The sequence below is a fragment of the Carettochelys insculpta genome, chromosome 5, assembly GCF_033958435.1.
Source record: "Carettochelys insculpta isolate YL-2023 chromosome 5, ASM3395843v1, whole genome shotgun sequence".
Taxonomy (NCBI): Eukaryota; Metazoa; Chordata; order Testudines; family Carettochelyidae; genus Carettochelys; species Carettochelys insculpta.
In genome coordinates this window covers 19,178,225-19,197,454 of record NC_134141.1, presented here as the reverse complement: position 1 = coordinate 19,197,454, position 19,230 = coordinate 19,178,225, and the positions used below count along the sequence as shown (strand labels likewise).

At 42.6% G+C, this 19,230-nt stretch overlaps 1 protein-coding gene across 2 annotated transcripts in view; it reads right to left on the bottom strand.

The window, feature by feature from the left end:
• Positions 1-18,949, bottom strand: part of TLE1 (TLE family member 1, transcriptional corepressor) — a 94,205-nt gene extending 75,256 nt beyond the window's left edge. The window contains exons 1-4 of one of the 2 annotated variants that reach the window (XM_074994719.1): positions 18,432-18,949; positions 17,297-17,397; positions 15,600-15,663; positions 15,446-15,490 (exon numbers count right to left, since the gene is read on the bottom strand). In XM_074994719.1, the coding sequence (XP_074850820.1) occupies positions 15,446-15,490; positions 15,600-15,663; positions 17,297-17,397; positions 18,432-18,455 (234 nt within the window). In that variant the 5' untranslated portion in view covers positions 18,456-18,949. The remainder of the gene's footprint in view (positions 1-15,445; positions 15,491-15,599; positions 15,664-17,296; positions 17,398-18,431) is intronic. The other variant, XM_074994718.1, reaches the window with a different exon arrangement.
• Between the last annotated feature and the right edge of the window lie 281 nt (positions 18,950-19,230).

Genomic DNA, 19,230 nt, shown 5'->3' with positions numbered 1-19,230 from the left:
GATCAAATCTGTACCACCAAAAGAAACACATGCACTCTGCTAAGCAGGAAACACTGGTCTCCTCTGAATAGAGAAAAATCAACATAAGGCACATGACTCTTCTACACTAGGATCCCCAACACAGGTAACACTGTAGGAACTAACCATATATTACTAATGTAATAACTTTTTAAAAGAGCATTCTACTACTGTAAATAGGGCATAAGTGGACTTAGCAACAACCTTTGTCCCTGTAAATAGGATACTGGATCTCATTCAACCTCATCTTAAATCATATTTGGAATATTTCGTGAGACAACATGTAAAGTATTGGTACTCAATAACATTAGCTGTTTTCAAAATCCCCCTCAAAACTTACAGCCCAATAAAATTAGCAGCATACCACGTAGAAACAGTGGAGTAGGTGCACCTTGTTAAAGAGAAGCTTGCCCTCACAGATCTGCAGAAAGCCCTTTGTGGGTTACAAAACTTTATCAAGATACAAAAACATTCAGTCTGATCTTGATGTCTGCTAGGCTTGAAAGAACAACATTTTATGTGCCCTATTTGCTGCCTTTCTAGGATTCAGTTTTGTAAGCCACATTTCATATCCACTTCAGAAGAACATTATGATAAACGTGGAGAACAGCTTAAGAGGGGAAAAATAGGGGGAAAAAAATCCAAGTCTCCGTTACTTGGTCTTTTAATTTAATTAAAAGTAAATCCTTTCCCCATGGTGTTAGAGAATCTAAAATATAAAAATCCTGATAGTCAAAAGACACCTGTCTTTACTTTAAAATGACACTATGGCGCATGTTAAAACAAAAGGCCACTAACTGCAGAGTGTCTGCACCTTTCCAGTGATATTTGTGATTCTAACAAGCTTTATAATGTACATAGCAGAAAAAGAATGTACACTGTAGTCTGGTTTAACAAAGTTACTGAGAGCAAGCATTGCAAGATGTCCATTTGCTAAACTTCCATTAACTTCAATGGAACCAGGACGTGATAAGCCACACTCACTTTGTCACAGATGATGATCAAGGTAAAGAAGTTACTCACTTGTGTAGTAATAATGGTTCTTCGAGATGTGTCCCCGTGGGTGCTCCACGTAAGGTGTCGGGCTTACCCCAGTGCCATAATTCAGAGATTTTCAAGACCTAGTTAACCAAACCACGCATGTGCAGGAGTGCGCTGGGCTTTTAGCGCGCTTCTAGTCACATGCGCAATCGCTCCAAGCTAGTGCCTCAAAGCCACCCCAGGAACATCGGAAAAAACACAAAGCAGAAACTCAGAAGTGGGGAGGAAAGGGTGAATAGTGCAGCACCCACAGGGATGCATCTCGAAGAACAATCATTACCACGCAAGTGAGTAATGTCTCATTCTTCTTCACTTGGTCCCCATGGGTGCTCCACATAGGTGACTACACAGCAGTGACCCCACAACATGGAGGGAAGGTACCAGAGTTGTGCGTTGCTTGCCACGGAAAGCACTGCTGCCAGAAGGCATGTGTCCTCATCCATATGGCAATGTATCATGTAGCATTTAGTGAATGTGTCATAAGACAACCATGTTGCTGCTCAACAAATGTCCTTCAAGGAAACTCCTCTGAAACAGGCTGTCCAAGTCGCCATTGCTCTGGTAGAATGTGCTTTGGGCAGAGCTGATAGTGTGACTTCCCACAACAAGTAGCACACCTTGATACAAGATGTGATAATATTTGAGATCCTCTGTGATAACTCTTCGATCACGGGCGAGAGATATGAATAACCTCTCCATTTTATGGAAAGGTTTTGTTCTGTCTATATAAAAGGCCACGGCCCTTCTTACATCCAGTGAATGGAGTCTTATGTCACTATGGGTGCATCTACACTAGCTGGCTACTTCAAAGTAGCTGGCACGTCGAAATACTAAGCGTCGTGTCTACATGTGCCATGAGTTATTTTGATGTTGAAATCGACGTTAGGCGGCGAGACGTCAAAATCGCTATTACTATCCGAAGATGGGAATAGCTCCCTACTTCAACGTTCAATGTCGAAATAAGGTGTGTGTGTAGACGATCCGCATCCTGCTACTTTGAAATAGCGGGGTTCTCCATGGCGGCCATCAGCTGCGGAGTTGAGACTCTCTGTCCAGCCCCTGCGGGGCTCTATGGTCGCTGTGTGCAGCAGCCCTCAGCTCAGGGCTTCTGGCTGCTGCTGCAGCTGGGGGTCTATGCTGCTTACACAGGGTCTGCAACCAGTTGTCAGCTCTGTGGATATCATGCTATGCAGGGTGAGTGTGTCTGGGAGGGGCTCTTTAAGGGAGCGGCTTGGGGCTTTGCTGCCCCTTATTTCGACAAGGAGTGCTTGTGTGTGTGGACACTCCGCATTTCCTTCCGGGGCGGCTCCTTTCAATGTTGAACATCGATGGCACCAGCCCTGGATGATGTGTAGATGATATGCATCGAAGTAGCCTATTTCGATGTTCTTACGTCGAATTAGGCTACATCTACCACTCGCACACTATGTCAAAGTAGCCTATCTGAAGCATGTGGCTTTGGATAGAAGGATGGTCATATTAATTAGCTCATTTATATGAAATTCCGAGGAGACCTTGGGGAGGAAAGCAGGATGTAGATGAAGTATCACCGTGTCCTTAGAGAAGGTTGCATAAGGTTGAATAGCCATCACTGCAGCAAACTCCCTGACCCTATGGACTGGAGGTGGTTTCCTCTAAGTAAATGAGGCAAAATAGTAGCCAGTGGTTCAAAAAGTGACCTAGACAGCATGTCCAGCACGAGGTCCAAGCTCCATGGAGGTGAAACTGGCTTACGAGAAGGGTACAAGTCTGCGAGGCCCTTCAAAACATGGGTCATAATAGGATGTACGAAAACCTTTGATCCTTCTACGGTATGTCTAAAAGCCGATATAGTTGCATGGTGGACCTTTAAGGACGGCAGGGCAAGTCCTCCTTGTTTAAGGTCAAGTAGGTACTGTAGAATTGTACGTATGGGTGCCTCCCAAGGGTGTAGCTGCTTAGAGAAACATCAAGAGGTAAACCGCTTCCATTTGTAGATGTAAATCTTTCATATAGAAGTTCATCTACTACCTATCAGTACTTCTTTGACCTGCTCAGAGCATAGGTTCTCTGAGGCATTGAACCAAGAATCAGTCATGCCCTAAGGCATAAGGTTTGTGGTTGAGGATGAGTCAGGGCCACTCAATTGTGTGTAAGGAGGTCCAGGACCCTGGGGAGGGGGTGTGGAGTGCAATACAACATTCATTTTAGAACTGGGAACCAGTGTTGATGGTCCCATGCAGGGGCTATGAGGATCAGGTTAGCCTTCTACACCCTCACTTTTTCCAGGACCTTGTGAATAAGTACCTTTCGGGGAAAGGCATAAAGTAAGGGTCCTTTCCAGGATATGACAAAAGCATTGCTGAGTGAACTGGGACCAAGACCCACCTTGGAGCAGAAAACGAGGACATTTTCTGTTGTTGCAGGTTGCAAATACGTCTATTTGAAGGAAGCCCCAACTCTGGACGAGGTTGTGAACCACAGCGGAATGGATCTCCCACTCGTAGTCTGACGTGAATTGCCTGCTCAGCAGGTCTGACGTGACATTGCTGATGCCCGTTAAATATGAGGCTCTTAGAGAGTTGTGTTGCTTGCAATGCACCAGTTCCATAGTCGAACAGCCTCTGCACATAGCACGTGAGACCTGCCTCCACCTTGGTGAGTGACATAGTACATTGTGTATCATTTTCAGTATTGACTCCAACCACTGTACCCTGTATGTATGGCAGAAAGTGTTTGCATGCATTGAACACTCTGCATTCCAGCATATTTATGTGTAGGGCCATCTCCTGTTGTGACCAGCATCACTGCACTGATTTGTCTCCCATGCGTGCCCCCCTGCCTATGCTGGAAGCATCCGCAACTATGAAGGCAGAAGCCTAGGGCTGGTAAAAAGGAACCCCTGACAGTAGGTTTTTGGGGTTCATCTGCCACCACAAGGATTGTAGAATCTCTGAGGTTGGCAACACCCACTTGCGAATGGCGTGTTTCATTGGAGGCAGTGAAAATGCAGTTTGGCATTTTGTACTATGAATGGAGTGGCAGCCATGGGACCCAAAAGCTGAAGATAAGCTATCACCTATACTGTCGGACTGTGCATTAAGATCTGTATTAGTGACTGAATGGTGTGAAAGTGAGGAGCAAAAAGGTACAACCTCAGCGTGGTAGAATCAAGGCGGGCCCCTACGAATTCTATATCCTGCATGGGTTTGGTTGTTGATTTCTGAAAACAGACAAGACCCAGAGACTGAAGCATCTTCATGGTGATGTTTATCAGATGAAGGACATCTGCACGTGAGCGGCCTTTCAATAGGCTGTCGTCCAGGTACGGAAAAATGAACACATCTAAATAGAGTAGGTATGCCGACACTACTGATGAGAGTGTCTGTGAAAACTCTGGGTGCCAATGAAAGGCTCAAGGGCAGAACTTTGTCCTGAAAATCTAGTGTGAATCACAGAAAGCAGCTGTGCGCAGGGTGAATAGTTATGTGCGCACAGTCGAGGGCGGCAAACCAATCCCCGTTGTCCAGTACCATAATTACAGAATAATGACCATCTTGAAAAGTTGTTTGTGAAGGTATTAGCTGAGGGCTTGTAAGTCTAAAATCGGTTTCCACACCCATTTTCTATGTTTTGGGGGAGAGTTATGAGATAACAGCAGTCACGATGACCAAGTCAGGAGAGGAGCTATGGTGCCGTGTTTTAGTTTGAGCCTTCCTGCCTTGTTGAAAAGAATGACTGTCAGAGGCTGAAGGGCATGGTGTTGATTGACCTGGAGCCAAGACGGCTGGTACGGTACTCAGTGCCGAATCCAGTAGTGTCGCTGGTCTCAATGTTGTGTTTGTCAGTGCCAGTCGCAGTTCTGATAGCCCCAGTGTGGGTTCCATGAGTTCTGAAACCCTTGGTACCATGGATCTATGTTCCAAATCCTCCAGTGCTGATGATGTTCTCTGTGCCAGGGATGAATGTCTCAGTGCCACAGGTTCCAGTGCTGGCTGCTTCGAGGCACGTGAGCTCCTTGGTTCAAAGCTATGTCTGTGTACCTGGGCTAGAGCCACTGATTTCTGCTCTTTGGGCTGTATGTCCCCTTTAGATGCAGAGGGATCACGGCTTCTGGTCTCACTCGTCCTGCTCACAGGCAATACTGGCAAGGATTGAGTAGGAAATGATCTCTTCTTCTTGTGGCCTGGTGAAGCCAATGAGGCTGCTTTGTGCTTCTAAGGTGCTGCTGAACCCACATGGGGTGTAGGTTTAGAGGCAGTAGGCTGAAGAGCCTTGTCAAAAAGGATCATCTTCAGCCTCATCTCTATCTTTCTGAGCCCTTGTGGTGAGCTTAGGGCAGTGGGGACATTTTTGAGGCACATGAGCCTCCCCCAGGTAGTGGATACATTTGTTATGGCCATCAGAGGCTAGCATATCTTTGGAGCATGACTCTCACTTTTTAAAACCTGCTTCAGGCTTTTTTTTTTTTTTTTTTTTTTGGTAGAATGGTAAAAAGTATGGTAAACAGTATTTAACAGAATTAGTACCTGCCATCATTAAGTAAACAGCAGGTAAAGAAACTTCTAAGTAACTCTTAAAATGTATTATGTAACTTCTCCTTTCTCTTCCCCTTCTTTTCTTTTTTTTTTTTTAAATGATAACGATGTACAGTAAAGAGTTCTAAAACGTTCAGAAGATAAAGACAAACTGTTAACATGTGAATTCTCTTTACTTTCAGGCGTGCAATGGAGCACAAGAGAAGTCTGTCTGTAGCCACAGGCAGTTGAGAGGAACTGGCTTGGACCGGATCACGCATGTGACTACAAAGCGCACAAAGGGCCCAGCACGCTCCTGTACATGCACAGCCCAGCTAACTACGGCTTGAAAATCTCCAAACTGCGGCACTGGGGTGAGCCCGATGCAAAGAACAAACTCTTATGTATTCTTGTAATCATGAAATAGCAAAAACAGTCTGACGGGAATTACTAGATTAAACACACTTCAGAATCAGTAGTCAAAGTATTTAAAACCGCTACACCAAAATTCCGTGTATTATAGAACAAAAGCAGTTTTAAAAAATAAAAGCAAAGCAGCAAATGAAATACATACATGTAAGTGATAAAGTAAGCAGGGGTGGGGAACCTCTAGCTCCTGGTCTGGGTCTGAACTGTAGCTTGCCTGGACCTGGACCTCGAGGCTCCCCAGAATCTGGCCCGCACAGGGGTGGGAGATAGGGCACCCCCAGCCTCACAGGCAAGCTGGGAGTGGGGGGCAGGCACTGCTTCCACACAGCACCACTACCGCTCACTGCCATTCCTGCAGCCTAGAAAAAGGGAGAGGGAGCAGCAGGGTTCCTGAGAGTTCATTCCAACGCTGACTGGCTGGAATTCCAGCCAACCCATTAACAGGGCAGGGGGAAGGTGCAGAGCCCTGTGAGTCTGGGGGTGCTACCCAAGTAAGCTGCACTCAACACCCAGAGCCTGTGCCCCTTGAGTGCTCCTGTGCCCCCTCCTGGTCAAACCCCCTCTTTTCAGCCTCCCTCTTATCCAGATCCCTACTTCTCCAACCCCCACCCCTGTCCTGGGCCCCTATTGTCCCAACACCCACACCACCCACCTCCATACACCAACCCTATACTGAACCCTCCATTTTGCCCCACCCCAGATCCTAAAGGAACCCATTAAATATACTAGCCTTGCACCACTAGCCTCTGGGCCTGGTGGGCAAGGGTAACATCTTTATTTTCAATCAGAGACCACATCAAGTGATGGTTTGAGGAGGTCTTCTGTTGTGTGCCCCCCCCCCCAACTGATCTGTCTGAGAGTCAGTGGCCCCCCAACCCATAAAAGTTTCCCCAGCTCTGACCTAAAAGAAGAAAAAGTATTTTAACTGCAAAGGACTCAATACACCAACACTAATTAATGACCTAATCACAGTGATTAAATCGGGGTATCAAAGTTCATCCTGTTAAAGCCACATGCCCTAAAGTTTAAAAGGGTTGGAATCTAATACTAATATTTAAAAAGACACACAAGAACAAAAAAATTAGACTGTCAAATATAGTTTCTGATGTGGTTTTAAACTTGAATTAAGTACTCTGCCTTCATTTGAACTTCCCAACATGGAATCTCCATCACAACAATGAACTTCGGGATCAAGAAAAGTACTTCCAGACATTTATATTGTGTAACACAGTAACACACCAGGGAGTAGAGGTCACTGTTGCACTTCTGGTCATTACTGAATCATTTGAAACGATCTGTGCTGAGAATAAGATGAAAAATCGAAGGATGTGAGAATGTTGCAAATGGCTTGACCTCAGACTAATTTTCATCTCCATCTGTCTAGCAGACATGTGGATAAAAGCTCTCTTTATGGGACTCACTTGACTATTTTAAATCCATGCTGCGAGCCAGGAATCAGTTAAATGTTGCATTAATAATGCAAAAAATATCCTTTCACACACCACAATTATGCTTACAAATTTTCTTCTTCAGCAACATCTATTTTCTCACATTCCTACAGCACTGATGAAAAAGCAAGAGTACAATAATGAAACTTTTTTCCCCAGAAAAACATAAAAGTATAGTCTACCCATCACACACATGCACGCACACACACACTTCCAAACTTGAGTTTCCAATATACCGAGTAAACACTGGTGGTATAAAGTTAACACTTCTAATAAATGTTAGTTGCAATTTTTTAAAAAAATGTATAACCTGAAAAATATTAAAAAGCCTCAAATTATTTAAGTTCAGTCTAACATTCTATTAACGTTGCTGTTCATGCATGTTAATGAATCCAGGTTGAGTATTGAAATAAGCATACATTATTAATAACCCTTTATTTAAAACTAAAACACTACCGTCCTTTCCTTTGGCAAAGACTGCAAAAAGAAAAAGACAACATGCCATTTAAAAGTTGAGGCCCCCACAGTATATCAATGTCAAACAACAGCGTGTCAAGCTAAGATTCAATTCAGGTAAGTGCCACTGCCAAATTTTCTTGTTCCCAGACGTGCTTTAAGATTATTTTATTGCTTAAAATTTAATTTGTTCCAACTCGCGTCTCCATGACAACGTTGGCTAACCCTGCAAATCATTTGGGTAATTGGATATCTTATCTTTCTATTGCTCTCAAATCGAATGATTCTGCTAGAATTCTAACAGCCAATCAAATTTACGGGCCTCCTGAGTAATAGACTCAGGAAAGTAGCCACATTCATCTCCTTTTTATAAAAGCCATATTAACTGGTACACAACAAAACCGTAGAAGTTGGCTTTTAAACTATATTTTAAAATCATAAATGCTGTCGTTACTAATACTCTCACTAACAAGAGAGGTGAGAATTTTGTACTCTGTGAAAGGAAATCTGTCTAAAAAAGCAGCAATGGGTACAATTTCTTTATTTTGGACAAAAGCCAACAGTTTAACATGACAGCAGCGCATAAATGAAGTGTTCCCTCTTCCCCATGTTTGTGTTCATACTCACTTTAAATCACAAGGTAAGGCAGCCACAACACTACCAGACTAAAAACTGAAGAAGGACATCTTCACATTTGTAACGTTTCCCCACTGAAAAACCAGGCATGTAGCTTGTTTTGGAAACAAAAAATATCAGGCTCACCATTACAGTCTCAAAGCGCACTATGCAAGTTTCACAAGTGTGGAGAGTTACAGTTCTGATTCTGGATCCTCTGCGACATTCTTTTAAAGCCTCTGAATTATTGAAGATATAAAAAGATCAAAATATCCAAACATAAGGAAAATTAGACAGATGGATAGATGCACAAATCAACTTACATTTATCAGATGTGATTTGGACTGCTTTCAACTATAAAGTATAGTCACTGGAGACATTTCTCTTTTCCAATTTTCTCTGAAATAGCACAGTAAGCTGCTCTGCAGCAGCTATTGACCAGCACCATAAATAACTGCCCTTCCCACTTTCAGCTGAAATGATGTTGAACCCAGGCCAACTGGCAGGAATGAGTAACACTCAGCATCTTGACAACAGTCCTACACACATACTTAGTATGTCAGACCTCTTTTTAAATTAAGCTTAATAAGACACTTTTAATCACATCTCTAATATGAACTTCCAGCATGTACCACTTCATGAATTCTTACCTACCACTCAACAATTATGCACATTCAGAGACCCATAACTAGCCTTATAGTTCCACAGTTTTGTTTCTATATGTAGCCTGAAGGACATAATGAAATTTTACTAGGCTTCATAACTCCATAAAATAAGCTTTATCTCTGGTCAACTGTTTCTCACCTAATTCTCTGCCTGAAGCCTCAACTCCACTAACAAAGGGAAAGTGCACACTCCGCACAGAAACTGTCAGACACCAGAAACAGCGAGGTATAAAAATAATACACTAAGTCTTTTTTGAAAGGTATGCAGGTTAATTATGAAAATTTTATACATCAGAATAACACCATCAATGGTGTTGCAAGTTAGATGGCCAATTAATTTTTTAAATAAACATTTTAGGGCATTATTAATAATACCAAAAAAGAAGTTAAGTGTTTATGTCAACCACATTCCTTTAACAAGAGAGTTTAAATGAAAGAGACTTTGCATTGATTTTGCAGCTATTAAAACCCACAGGACAGGCTTCTACACCGACACCAATAAGTTATGCATGTGAATGGTTTCTTATACTACTGCAGACATAACTCCATGAGCAAAAGTTGAAGTACTGCCCAATACCCAAAATCTTCCATGTTCTATTGTACAGAAATACTGAAGCTCTCACATTTTCATCATTTCTTTTAATTAAGCTAAAAATAAAACCTTAACTGCATCTATTATTACGGGGTAGAGTACTAGGACTGGGTTTAATCAGAAGATAAGCACTTCGAAAACAATTTTAGAACTAGAGACACTTAAGCAGATTGTGTAAAACCCAATGCTTCAGTTATAGATGCCCTTTCCTTATCTTGACCACACAATGCTGGTGTTTCTCCCCTCCCCACCCCATCTCATGTGCTTAATACCCGATCAAGATACAGCTAAACAAACAGACTCGTTCTGCTCCCTTTCTCCTAAACTGAAGCTACCTTTTTGTTTTCACTCACTAATCCATAGAAGCCTTTCAAAAGGCACAAATAGAGGCAACAGCATTTTGTTCTCTAAATCAATTTTCTCCTTGGCCATCAACTAGATGTTCCAGCACAAAGAAAGAACAGTCCTTCCCTTCTAATTCAAAAATCCATACTGCCATTGCCCTTGCAAACTGCTAAACAAGCAGTATCGGCAATTCACTTGAGTTGTGTAATATATTTACTGAAAATCCCTATGGCTTGCCTCCTAATGCAGTTTTCTATTGTGTCTGTTCTTGTCAATACACTGACTGGTCACCTTACTTGTAAGTTACTTTGACCGACTGTTTATCCAAGACATCAGAAAGGTGCAAGAGGAACAAAAACATCACTTGGGAAGAAACTGTGTGTGCTGCCCAATATGGGTGGCAGCTTAATTATTACTTTGCAAAAGATGATTTGCTTTTAAACATCTTCCCAGAAAAGTGCAGGGCACACTCCCAAATAGAACACACAATTTTGTTTCACAATTTAGTTATTAGCACCAGTTTACATAAACATTTAAGGATACTGATGAATGAAAGTACAGGTAAAGCTGTATTAGTTCTGCTTGGGTCAATGAAGGTTTGCTGAATTTCCTTGAAGTCCGCTTATTTATGGTTTTGTCAAACACTTTCTTTTACTAAGAGAAGGATTGTGGAATTCTTGAGAAATGCCATCTAATTAATTTATCCCCAGAATTGTCAATCATAAAAATTTCAAATTAGAGCACACAGAAGATTGAAAACCATTTTTAAAAAGGCACAGCAACTTGAAAACTAAACTATTTTCAGTCTTCTGCTGGATAGCTAGAACTTGTGTGGAGAGCTTGCCACCACTACATAGTTAATTATGTATGGTGTTCCAATTCCCACAAGATGGGTGTTACCTATTTAAACTGTAACCTCTCAGACAAGGACCATTCATTTGTTTCATGTTTGCATAGCACCAAGTGAAACAGGATCCTGGTTCACAGCTCTTCAGTGCTAAAATAATCTGAAGATAAACTATTTATTTGACCTGTGTTCAAAGCTGGTCCAACTGCTGAGACTGGTTAAAAGAACTGACAGGTGAGCTACCTACTAAGAAACAGATGAGGACTACCACCTTGTTTTGCATAATCCAGTGAATAACTGACAGATATTAGTAACTACGTCATTGACTGGGGCAAGCCAGCGACCAAAGAGGTGAAATGTTCCACCTCATTACCAATACCCTCAGCTTTCTAGTTCCCAGAGATCAGACTGGGTACAGCGCTGAGATCACTACGCTTATTTATTTAGAAAAGCTGATATATATTTAAAAAAAATTTAAAAGTAAATACGCTTTTTTAAAGTTGAAGAAAGTCGTCATAATTTTACCCTGATACTTTAGACAGATTGTGTGTATGTTAAAGTTTCTATAAGTTCACAGAGCCACTTAGTGTCATTACACAGCAAAGTCTTGGAAAAAAGTTCACTTCAATAATTAAAATGCAATTAAAGAAAAAGGCAAAAATTTAATGCATCTTTAAATCCCTTTCAACAATAACTGCATCCTATTGAAGAGCGGCAGAGAGCCATGTAAGCCTCTTAATTCCCCTCTATTTAACCTAGTCCTGGAGATCGTGGTGTTATAATGAGATAGCAAAAAGCTTGGGCAGTGAATACTTAAAGTGATTTCACATGTTATCCACTGAACTAGACGAGCAAATTCTCGTACTATTAGTAAGTGTATATAAAGGTTAGAGTTCTGTTATGTTGGAAAAAGTAACAAGCCAAAGAAAACAAAAAGACAACAAATCATAAGTTTGCCTAACAACAGGTCAAAGATCAAAGCAAACCACACAAAAGAAAAACCTCAGGGAACACCTGTCAATTTTAGGATTGCAGAAACTCACCACACACACTATAGAGGTATGTGTAACTTTGTTAGTAGGTTCAACAGTGAAGGAGGCTCTTTTGGCTGTCAGCTACATACAGAACAGAAGCTAAACAATCTGGAGTTCAGACACATGGTAAGCTTTATTTCCTGACTTGTTCCAGAAAACACCAGACATGGCTGATGAAAACAGGCTTTTCTCTAATGCCGATGACAACAGCCCTTCAACTATAGGTACAGCTATTAACACAGGACAGCCATTATACACAAGACAAGTATTATACATTGGTACCAGCAACTACCAAGCATCTGTTGCTGGTCACTGATGTCACAGTTGGACATTCTACATTAGAAAGAACATAATAATGAAAGACCTCCAAAAAAAGAAAAAAAATAAGGCTTCCCCAGCTTTAAAAAGTAACATCCTAAAGAGTACAAACACCTATTCAAGTCTATCTATCCTGTGTAATATCTCACCATTACCACACACATCCACACACTAGCTGAGGGCAATTCTAGAGGTTTTTTGTTTTGGTTGATTAGTTTTGCTTTTCTTTGTATCTATTTTCATGGGCATACGTTCATAACTGAATTAAAATCTTTATTTACATAGTATAAAGAGTCTGATTTAAGTCTACTACAACTAGTTCATGCTTAAAAATTGCTACAAACTGAACAGTGAGGATAAACTTATTTAACAGACACTTGGCTCACTAAGCATTGTCCACGCTCCAGGTTTAAAATAAGTCAGAAAACCTAAGAGAGGAATATGCAACAACATAATACTACCGTAACCCATATGTACAAGGGTCAGAGTTAAGGCTGTGGGGGCAATCTTAATATTTCCATTTCATGAGCTGAGTGTCACTTTCTATAACGCAAGCATTTTTTTTAAACAGTGTATTTTTAATAGCACCTTTACTTTGTTAAAAGGTGTTTATGCCAACGTTCAATCCTTTATGAATTTATTCCAGCCAATCTGATATTAACTCCTGAATTAAAAGATAATGGAACTGTTGACACAACATTAAACACAATGTCTGTGCAACAAACCAGCTTTTACATAAAGCAGGCAAGCTATAATTACATCACTTTTTATTTGGGCAAGACTTATTTTAAGACTCATGCAGCTCTTCACACCACTGAAATAGCTTTAAAAAAAAAAAAAAAAAAATCAGACCAACTCTGAAGGGCTTCACACAGAGAGCAAGGGTAACATCTACATGGGAGACAGGCCTTCAGAACATTAAAGCTTGTTCACTGGAAAAGCTTCCCCATCACTGCATTCTTCTGTAACAAAGATGTTGTCAGAAATGACAATTTGTGTCCCCTGATGATGCCTTGCTAGCATTTGGTTATAAGCCATAAAGCAGGAGTAATTTCAGCCTGTCAGAAGCCTACCTAATGCCCAGTTTCCCCCTAGAGAGAATTCCTGTCAAATGTAATGAGAGCTCCAAATGCCCCCTCTACAACATAATGAGCACTTAGGCCATGCTGGTGATCAGCCAGCAAAAAAAGCATCAATTTGAGATTGGCTACACCCTAGGGACTAGACATCACCAGTTTTAATAAGAATTACGATTATCATCTAACAAATGCCCCCTCAGAACACAGTATTTGAAATTGAGAAAGATGTTTTTAAATTTAAGATGATTCACGCTGAACTGCAACACCTTTATTTTACGCTTCTGTAAATTAGGTCTGAACTTAAAAGGGAGATGTCATATGGAATATATGGGAACCAAACACTAAGCTTACTTTGTCAACTTTAATTTTTTGGCTCATCGTGCACTTCCCCAGAAATTTATCCTTTCAACCCTTAGATTACCGTTAAAGAAAATAATTAGGCACACACAAAAGAAACTGCATTCACTGGCTGGATTATTAGAACACATTCTTTTATTTACTTTAAAAGTTTATATGCTATATCACCACAACAAATAAAGACATACTGTCAGTGTAATATAAGCTCTGAGGCAACTTGGTTATGGACGTAACACCAAACATCAACATTTTTAATGCATTTACACAAACTGCACACTCTTAAACTGGTCCATTATTTTAATTCTATTTTGGGGGTAACTGAAGAACTTTTAATCCTGTTGTAAGTTTGTGTGATACCTGTACCAGAAGGTTTGCATTTAGATAATTTTATCAGGCTATATCAAGTCACAGCTTACCATTAAGTTATTTGAAATAAAGGGTTTTTCTAACCAAACAAGCCCAAAGTTATCTCAAGTCAAAATAACCTTGTTTCAAATTTAAGTTACAAAAAAAAAAAAAAAGCTCTAAAACTAACATGACATCACAAACAGTAGCCCAAATCTCCCTATAAAATGCATGGTTACTTCAAAACAAACTTGTCATATTTCTATATTACTTAGTACTTTGAATTTGGAAAAAATGCATCCCCCAATAAAGCATTTAAAGCCACACATCCAACACCACAATACCAAATTTGTTTTTTTTCAGGCATGATAATTAAGAAAAAATATCTAAGAGTTCAGAGTTGTAAAAACAGAATTCAGCAGTGAAATATACTTGCTTAATGAAAGTCTGAGTATACTGCAGATCAGAAACCTGAACTAATCAATTTCTTCGCTGTGCCCTAGCCGGTCAGCCATGCTCTTTAATTTAATGAAACAAGAGTTTTAGATGAAATAGCACATATACATCAAGAAAGAATTGTATTGTTGCACTTTGAAATGTGTCCAACTGTGCAACTTCATCTAATGATAATTTTTTTTAAGAGGCCATCGATTTCTGAAAGACTTATTGTACCAGCTTCTTGATGAAAAAGTGAATGTCAGCATATCTACGGAATACTTACACCCTGCCGTTAATGCTTTCTTTGGCAGACAATGACTACTCAATTGAGGGTCCTCTGGGCTGAGCAATCATTTAGCTTTTCTTCTCTTACAAGGTCCTTAGTGCCTTGTTCCAGTTCAATACCTCTTTATTCACCATTATAGTGGCCTTAAGTGTGAATTTTATGGGAACTTGCAAACTCAGTCATAACTAGAATTTTCCAAGTCACTAATCTTTTCATACTTTTAGATCACTAGATTTCAAGCAACAATCAACATATGCTGCAGATGCAAAAGAAACTGGATTAGAGAGATCCAAAAGGTGTACCAACTGGAAATTCCGCGCCCCAAAATCCCCCCCCCCCAAAAAAAAAAAAATCAACTTCCTCATAAACCATATACACTTAATATCTGTTTACAGAGACAAGCCATTTATCCACATTCTTCAGACCCAGGACCAACACAACACGTCTGCAGACCTTATTTCTCCCCTCATCTTATATTAGGTAGGTTAACAATATTTACTAGTCAGAACTATGACTCGATCCACTTTCAGACTTTCTGCACTAATTCAAACAGAAATCCAGGAACTGTGTTTTAGTACCATAAACAATACGTTGGTTTATATATTTCGTAGTTATGAACTTAAAAGAACATCTTACCTGTTTGTGCATTTCAATGTTTAATCCATAAGACATTTCATAATACTGGAAATAAAGGAAATGCAAAATATAAATGTAAAATCAGCTAACAGTAAAATATGAGAAAATATTTGCTGTAAACAAAAAGAAAAACCACACAAATGTTCATGCTTACCATCACATAATGCCTCTGCATTTCTGTCTTTTCACTTGCCAGTTTCTCACATTCCAATTTAAGGCTACAAAAATGAAACAGATGCTTTACTGTAAATGTTATGAAACTTGTTTTAACATCTACCTGTCCTATTTGCACTCTAAGGCCTACGGGTACTCCCATTAATAGTTTATTAGTATTAGCACTAACATAATATAAAACTGAACATGTTAAGAATACATAGCACCTATCAAAGCATATCACTCATTTTAAATACTAAATAAGACTTTAATACCAAAACGCTATACTTTGTGATTACCAAAAATTGTTCAAACTCATACTATAGGACTGCTTAAATTTACAGAGGGCAAAAATAAGGCAGAGAAACTGTAGTTTCAAATAACTGGTACCTCTATTACTCCAATATCTTCAATTAAAACAAAATACTAAAAACATTTTTTTTTTTGTAATCTGGACAAGTAAAAGTAGTAAGCAAAGTGGTTGCAGCACATGCTGACCTTTTTATGTGCAACAATATACAGTTTAAAGTGAAGTTGTGCAATTTTAAATATAAGTTATCAAAAATAAGCAGAGGTCTCAGGGACTCATTGTTTATCTATCCTGATAAAAATCAGCCAACATGATCATGAAGGTCCAGTCCAAAAACTTTCAAAAAATGGAAATTTGTGCATAGAGCCCTCTATTCATTGCTGCTCAGCCATAGGCTACATCTATATACCAAGAGACGTTCATTCTTAATGTTAGAAGTATTGGCTTCATACAATGGGTGGAAAATACACTTCTGATATTCGTAAAAACCTCATCAACAAGCACAAGAACTAGCAACACAGCAGCATGGCACAACCACCGTAATTCAAATCTACCAAAGCTATGAAATTCACTTATCTGTGGTAGCACATTAAAATATCTGTATGCTTTTAAAAAAAATAAAAATGAATCTTTATTTGCTCTTTAAATTCTTATTTGCCCTTTTATCTCTTTGCATTAAGATGGTATGCAAAAAAGTGCACAATGCACAGTACCTTAGAATTAATCTCTCACATTTTTCTCAATAGCGTTAGAGTGGATATTCTCTCAAGAGTATTTTGCACTTATGTAGGCTTTTCACAGAAGGACCCTATCAAAGAGTTAAATTCCACATGCCCATCCTGGGTATTTTACAGATGGTCCCACGCAGAATATTAACTGACAGAACTGGGCTTAGAACCTGCTGGTCCCAAACCCACTCATTTTCATCACTAGACTACACTGCTTCCTACCGAACTTCTAGGTCTTATTAAAACCTTATTTCAACAGTACCTTGATACTAGAATGCGGGAACATGAGGACAAAGTCACCCATTGACCTGCTGTTCTCAATACAGCCCATTACAAAATTCCCAAGAGTAAATATTGACAGTTATTGTGAAGCTCTAAAAACACACAGAAAAAAGTTCATGGGAACAAAACAGGCAGTTGAAAACAATGGCAAGGAAAGGAGAAGTGAATGACAGGGCTTAACTGCAACTCCACACGCCACCATCTGGCCACAGATGTAAAACACAGCTTGTCCAACCAGCAAAAGTGGAGACAAGAAAAACAGAAACACATCCCAGTGAACACCACGTTGTGCACCAGCGTGAAATCCTCAAAGGCGGTTTGCGCCTGAGGCTTATGGTGCAGGAAGAACTGGATATGAAAAGCGCATGCTGCACCCACCTGTGATATTGAGCCTGAAGGAACTGAAACTCCTCTTTGATCCGATCTAGAGATTCTGGAATTGTGAATTTAAAAGGCTGACCTGCAGCCTGGTGCGGTGTCTGGAAAGGGCAAGCAGAGAAAGGACAAGGAAAGAAAAAATGTGTAAACAAAAACCAGTGAGCAAGCCCACAGGATGGTCATGAAAGATAAAACTGAGCTTTACTGCCTGGGTAGTGTCAGAGGAGTAGACCAGTTAGTCTGATTCTTCAAAAACAAGACTGGACTGCCAGTCTGACAAAGCGCATCTTTGCCCAGGAAAGCTTATGCTCCAAAATATGTTAGTGTATAAGGTACCACTGAACTTCCTGCTGGCTGGGTAGGTAACTTCTTAGGAAGCACCTGCTCCAGCATCATTTGCCACCCTCCCTCCCCCCCCTCCCCCTGCCCCTCCCCCTCCAACCCGGGAACCACCAACAGCAAAGGACCCCAAAACTCATGTCTAGTGCACCCCAGGAAAGAGAAGGGGGCTGAATTCCAGGGTAGGATACAATAAGTGAGAACACCACTAAGGAAGCGGGGGGGGGCCCCACTTAGGGACCCAAATTCTCCCTCCACTTGCACCTCTGCCAATTTAATGCCTTGGTCCCCCTCCGAACACGTGGCACCACCACTCTCCGGAGCGCAGGAAGACTAACGATGCTACCCGCTCCCTGCGGTAAAAATCACGTGCGGGGTGGGGGGGGGGTGCGGGAAGGGGCGAGCCCACATCCTGTCCCTGGTTCCAGCTGCCCTCGTGGATCTGGCCGCCGCTGAAGGGGGCGGGAGCCAACCTGGCGGGGAGGCGAAGGCGCGTCCTGGCCCCGCCGCTGTCATTTCGCTGCAAATAAGTGACCCAGTAAAACAAAAGAGGCGGAAGCCGCCCCTCCCCCACGCTCTGTGTTCCGGGAAAGGGACACAAAGGGGGGGCGGGAAGTTGCCCCGGGCTCTGTTGTAGGGCTATGGCTCTTAGGGAGCAGGAGGCCCCGGGGCCCGCAGGATTGGGGGAGCAGGAGAGGGGAGTGGAGTCGAGCTCCGCAGGCGGGGTCCCGGGGAGCTCTGCCCCCGCTCCCCCTGCAGGGCGGGCAAGGCTGGGGCCGCCCGCGGGCTCACTTACGGGATGCCGGCTCTGGGGGAACATGGCTCCGGCCGCCGCTTGGCGCCTGTGCAACTCAATCCTCCACTCCGTCCCCAAGTTCAGCTCCCGCGCCCCGAGCGGCCCCCGCGGGCAGACGCCTCCGCTCAGCGCCCCGGCAGCGGCATCCTCCTCCGCCTCCTCCCGCCGCCTCCTTTGTTGTTGTCGGGCGGGGGGATCGGCGGGCCACGCGCCCCCGCCGCTCTCGGAGAAGTCACCGGCAGGTGTCGGCTCCACGGGCGCGCCGGCCCCAGCCGGTCCCCAGGCCGCGCGGCTCCGCGGGGCGGGGGCGGTGCAAGGCGGCGGGTGGCGGCTGCTCCCCTCCCTGCCTGGCCGCCGCCTCCTCCTCCGGCCGCCGCGGGCGTCTCCGGAGTAAATAATCCCCCCTCGCGGGCTCGTAACTTGTGCAATTGTAACACCGGAAACTCCCAGCGGAGGCGAATCCTCTCGCCGCGGCTCCGGCCCGCAGGGGAAATCCAGGCCGGGCACGGGCGGGCAGCGGCGGGACCCTCAGCGGAGCAGAGCGCACAAGAAAGTCCCCGGCGAGCGCCGCGCCGCAGCTCCCGGGCGTCAACGAAGCGGCCGGTTGCAGAGTGGAGGGCGCCGGCTCCAGCGGCACATACACTGCGGGAAAGGGATCCGCGCCCCTCTGGCCGGAGCAACGAGAGGCACCAACACCCACCCCCGGCGGGGCTAATAAATTCCTCCGCGCGGCGGCAGCGCCTCTCACCAGCAGCGCGGCGCACGCTGCGCCATACCGGGCTCGCCCCGCTCACGGCCG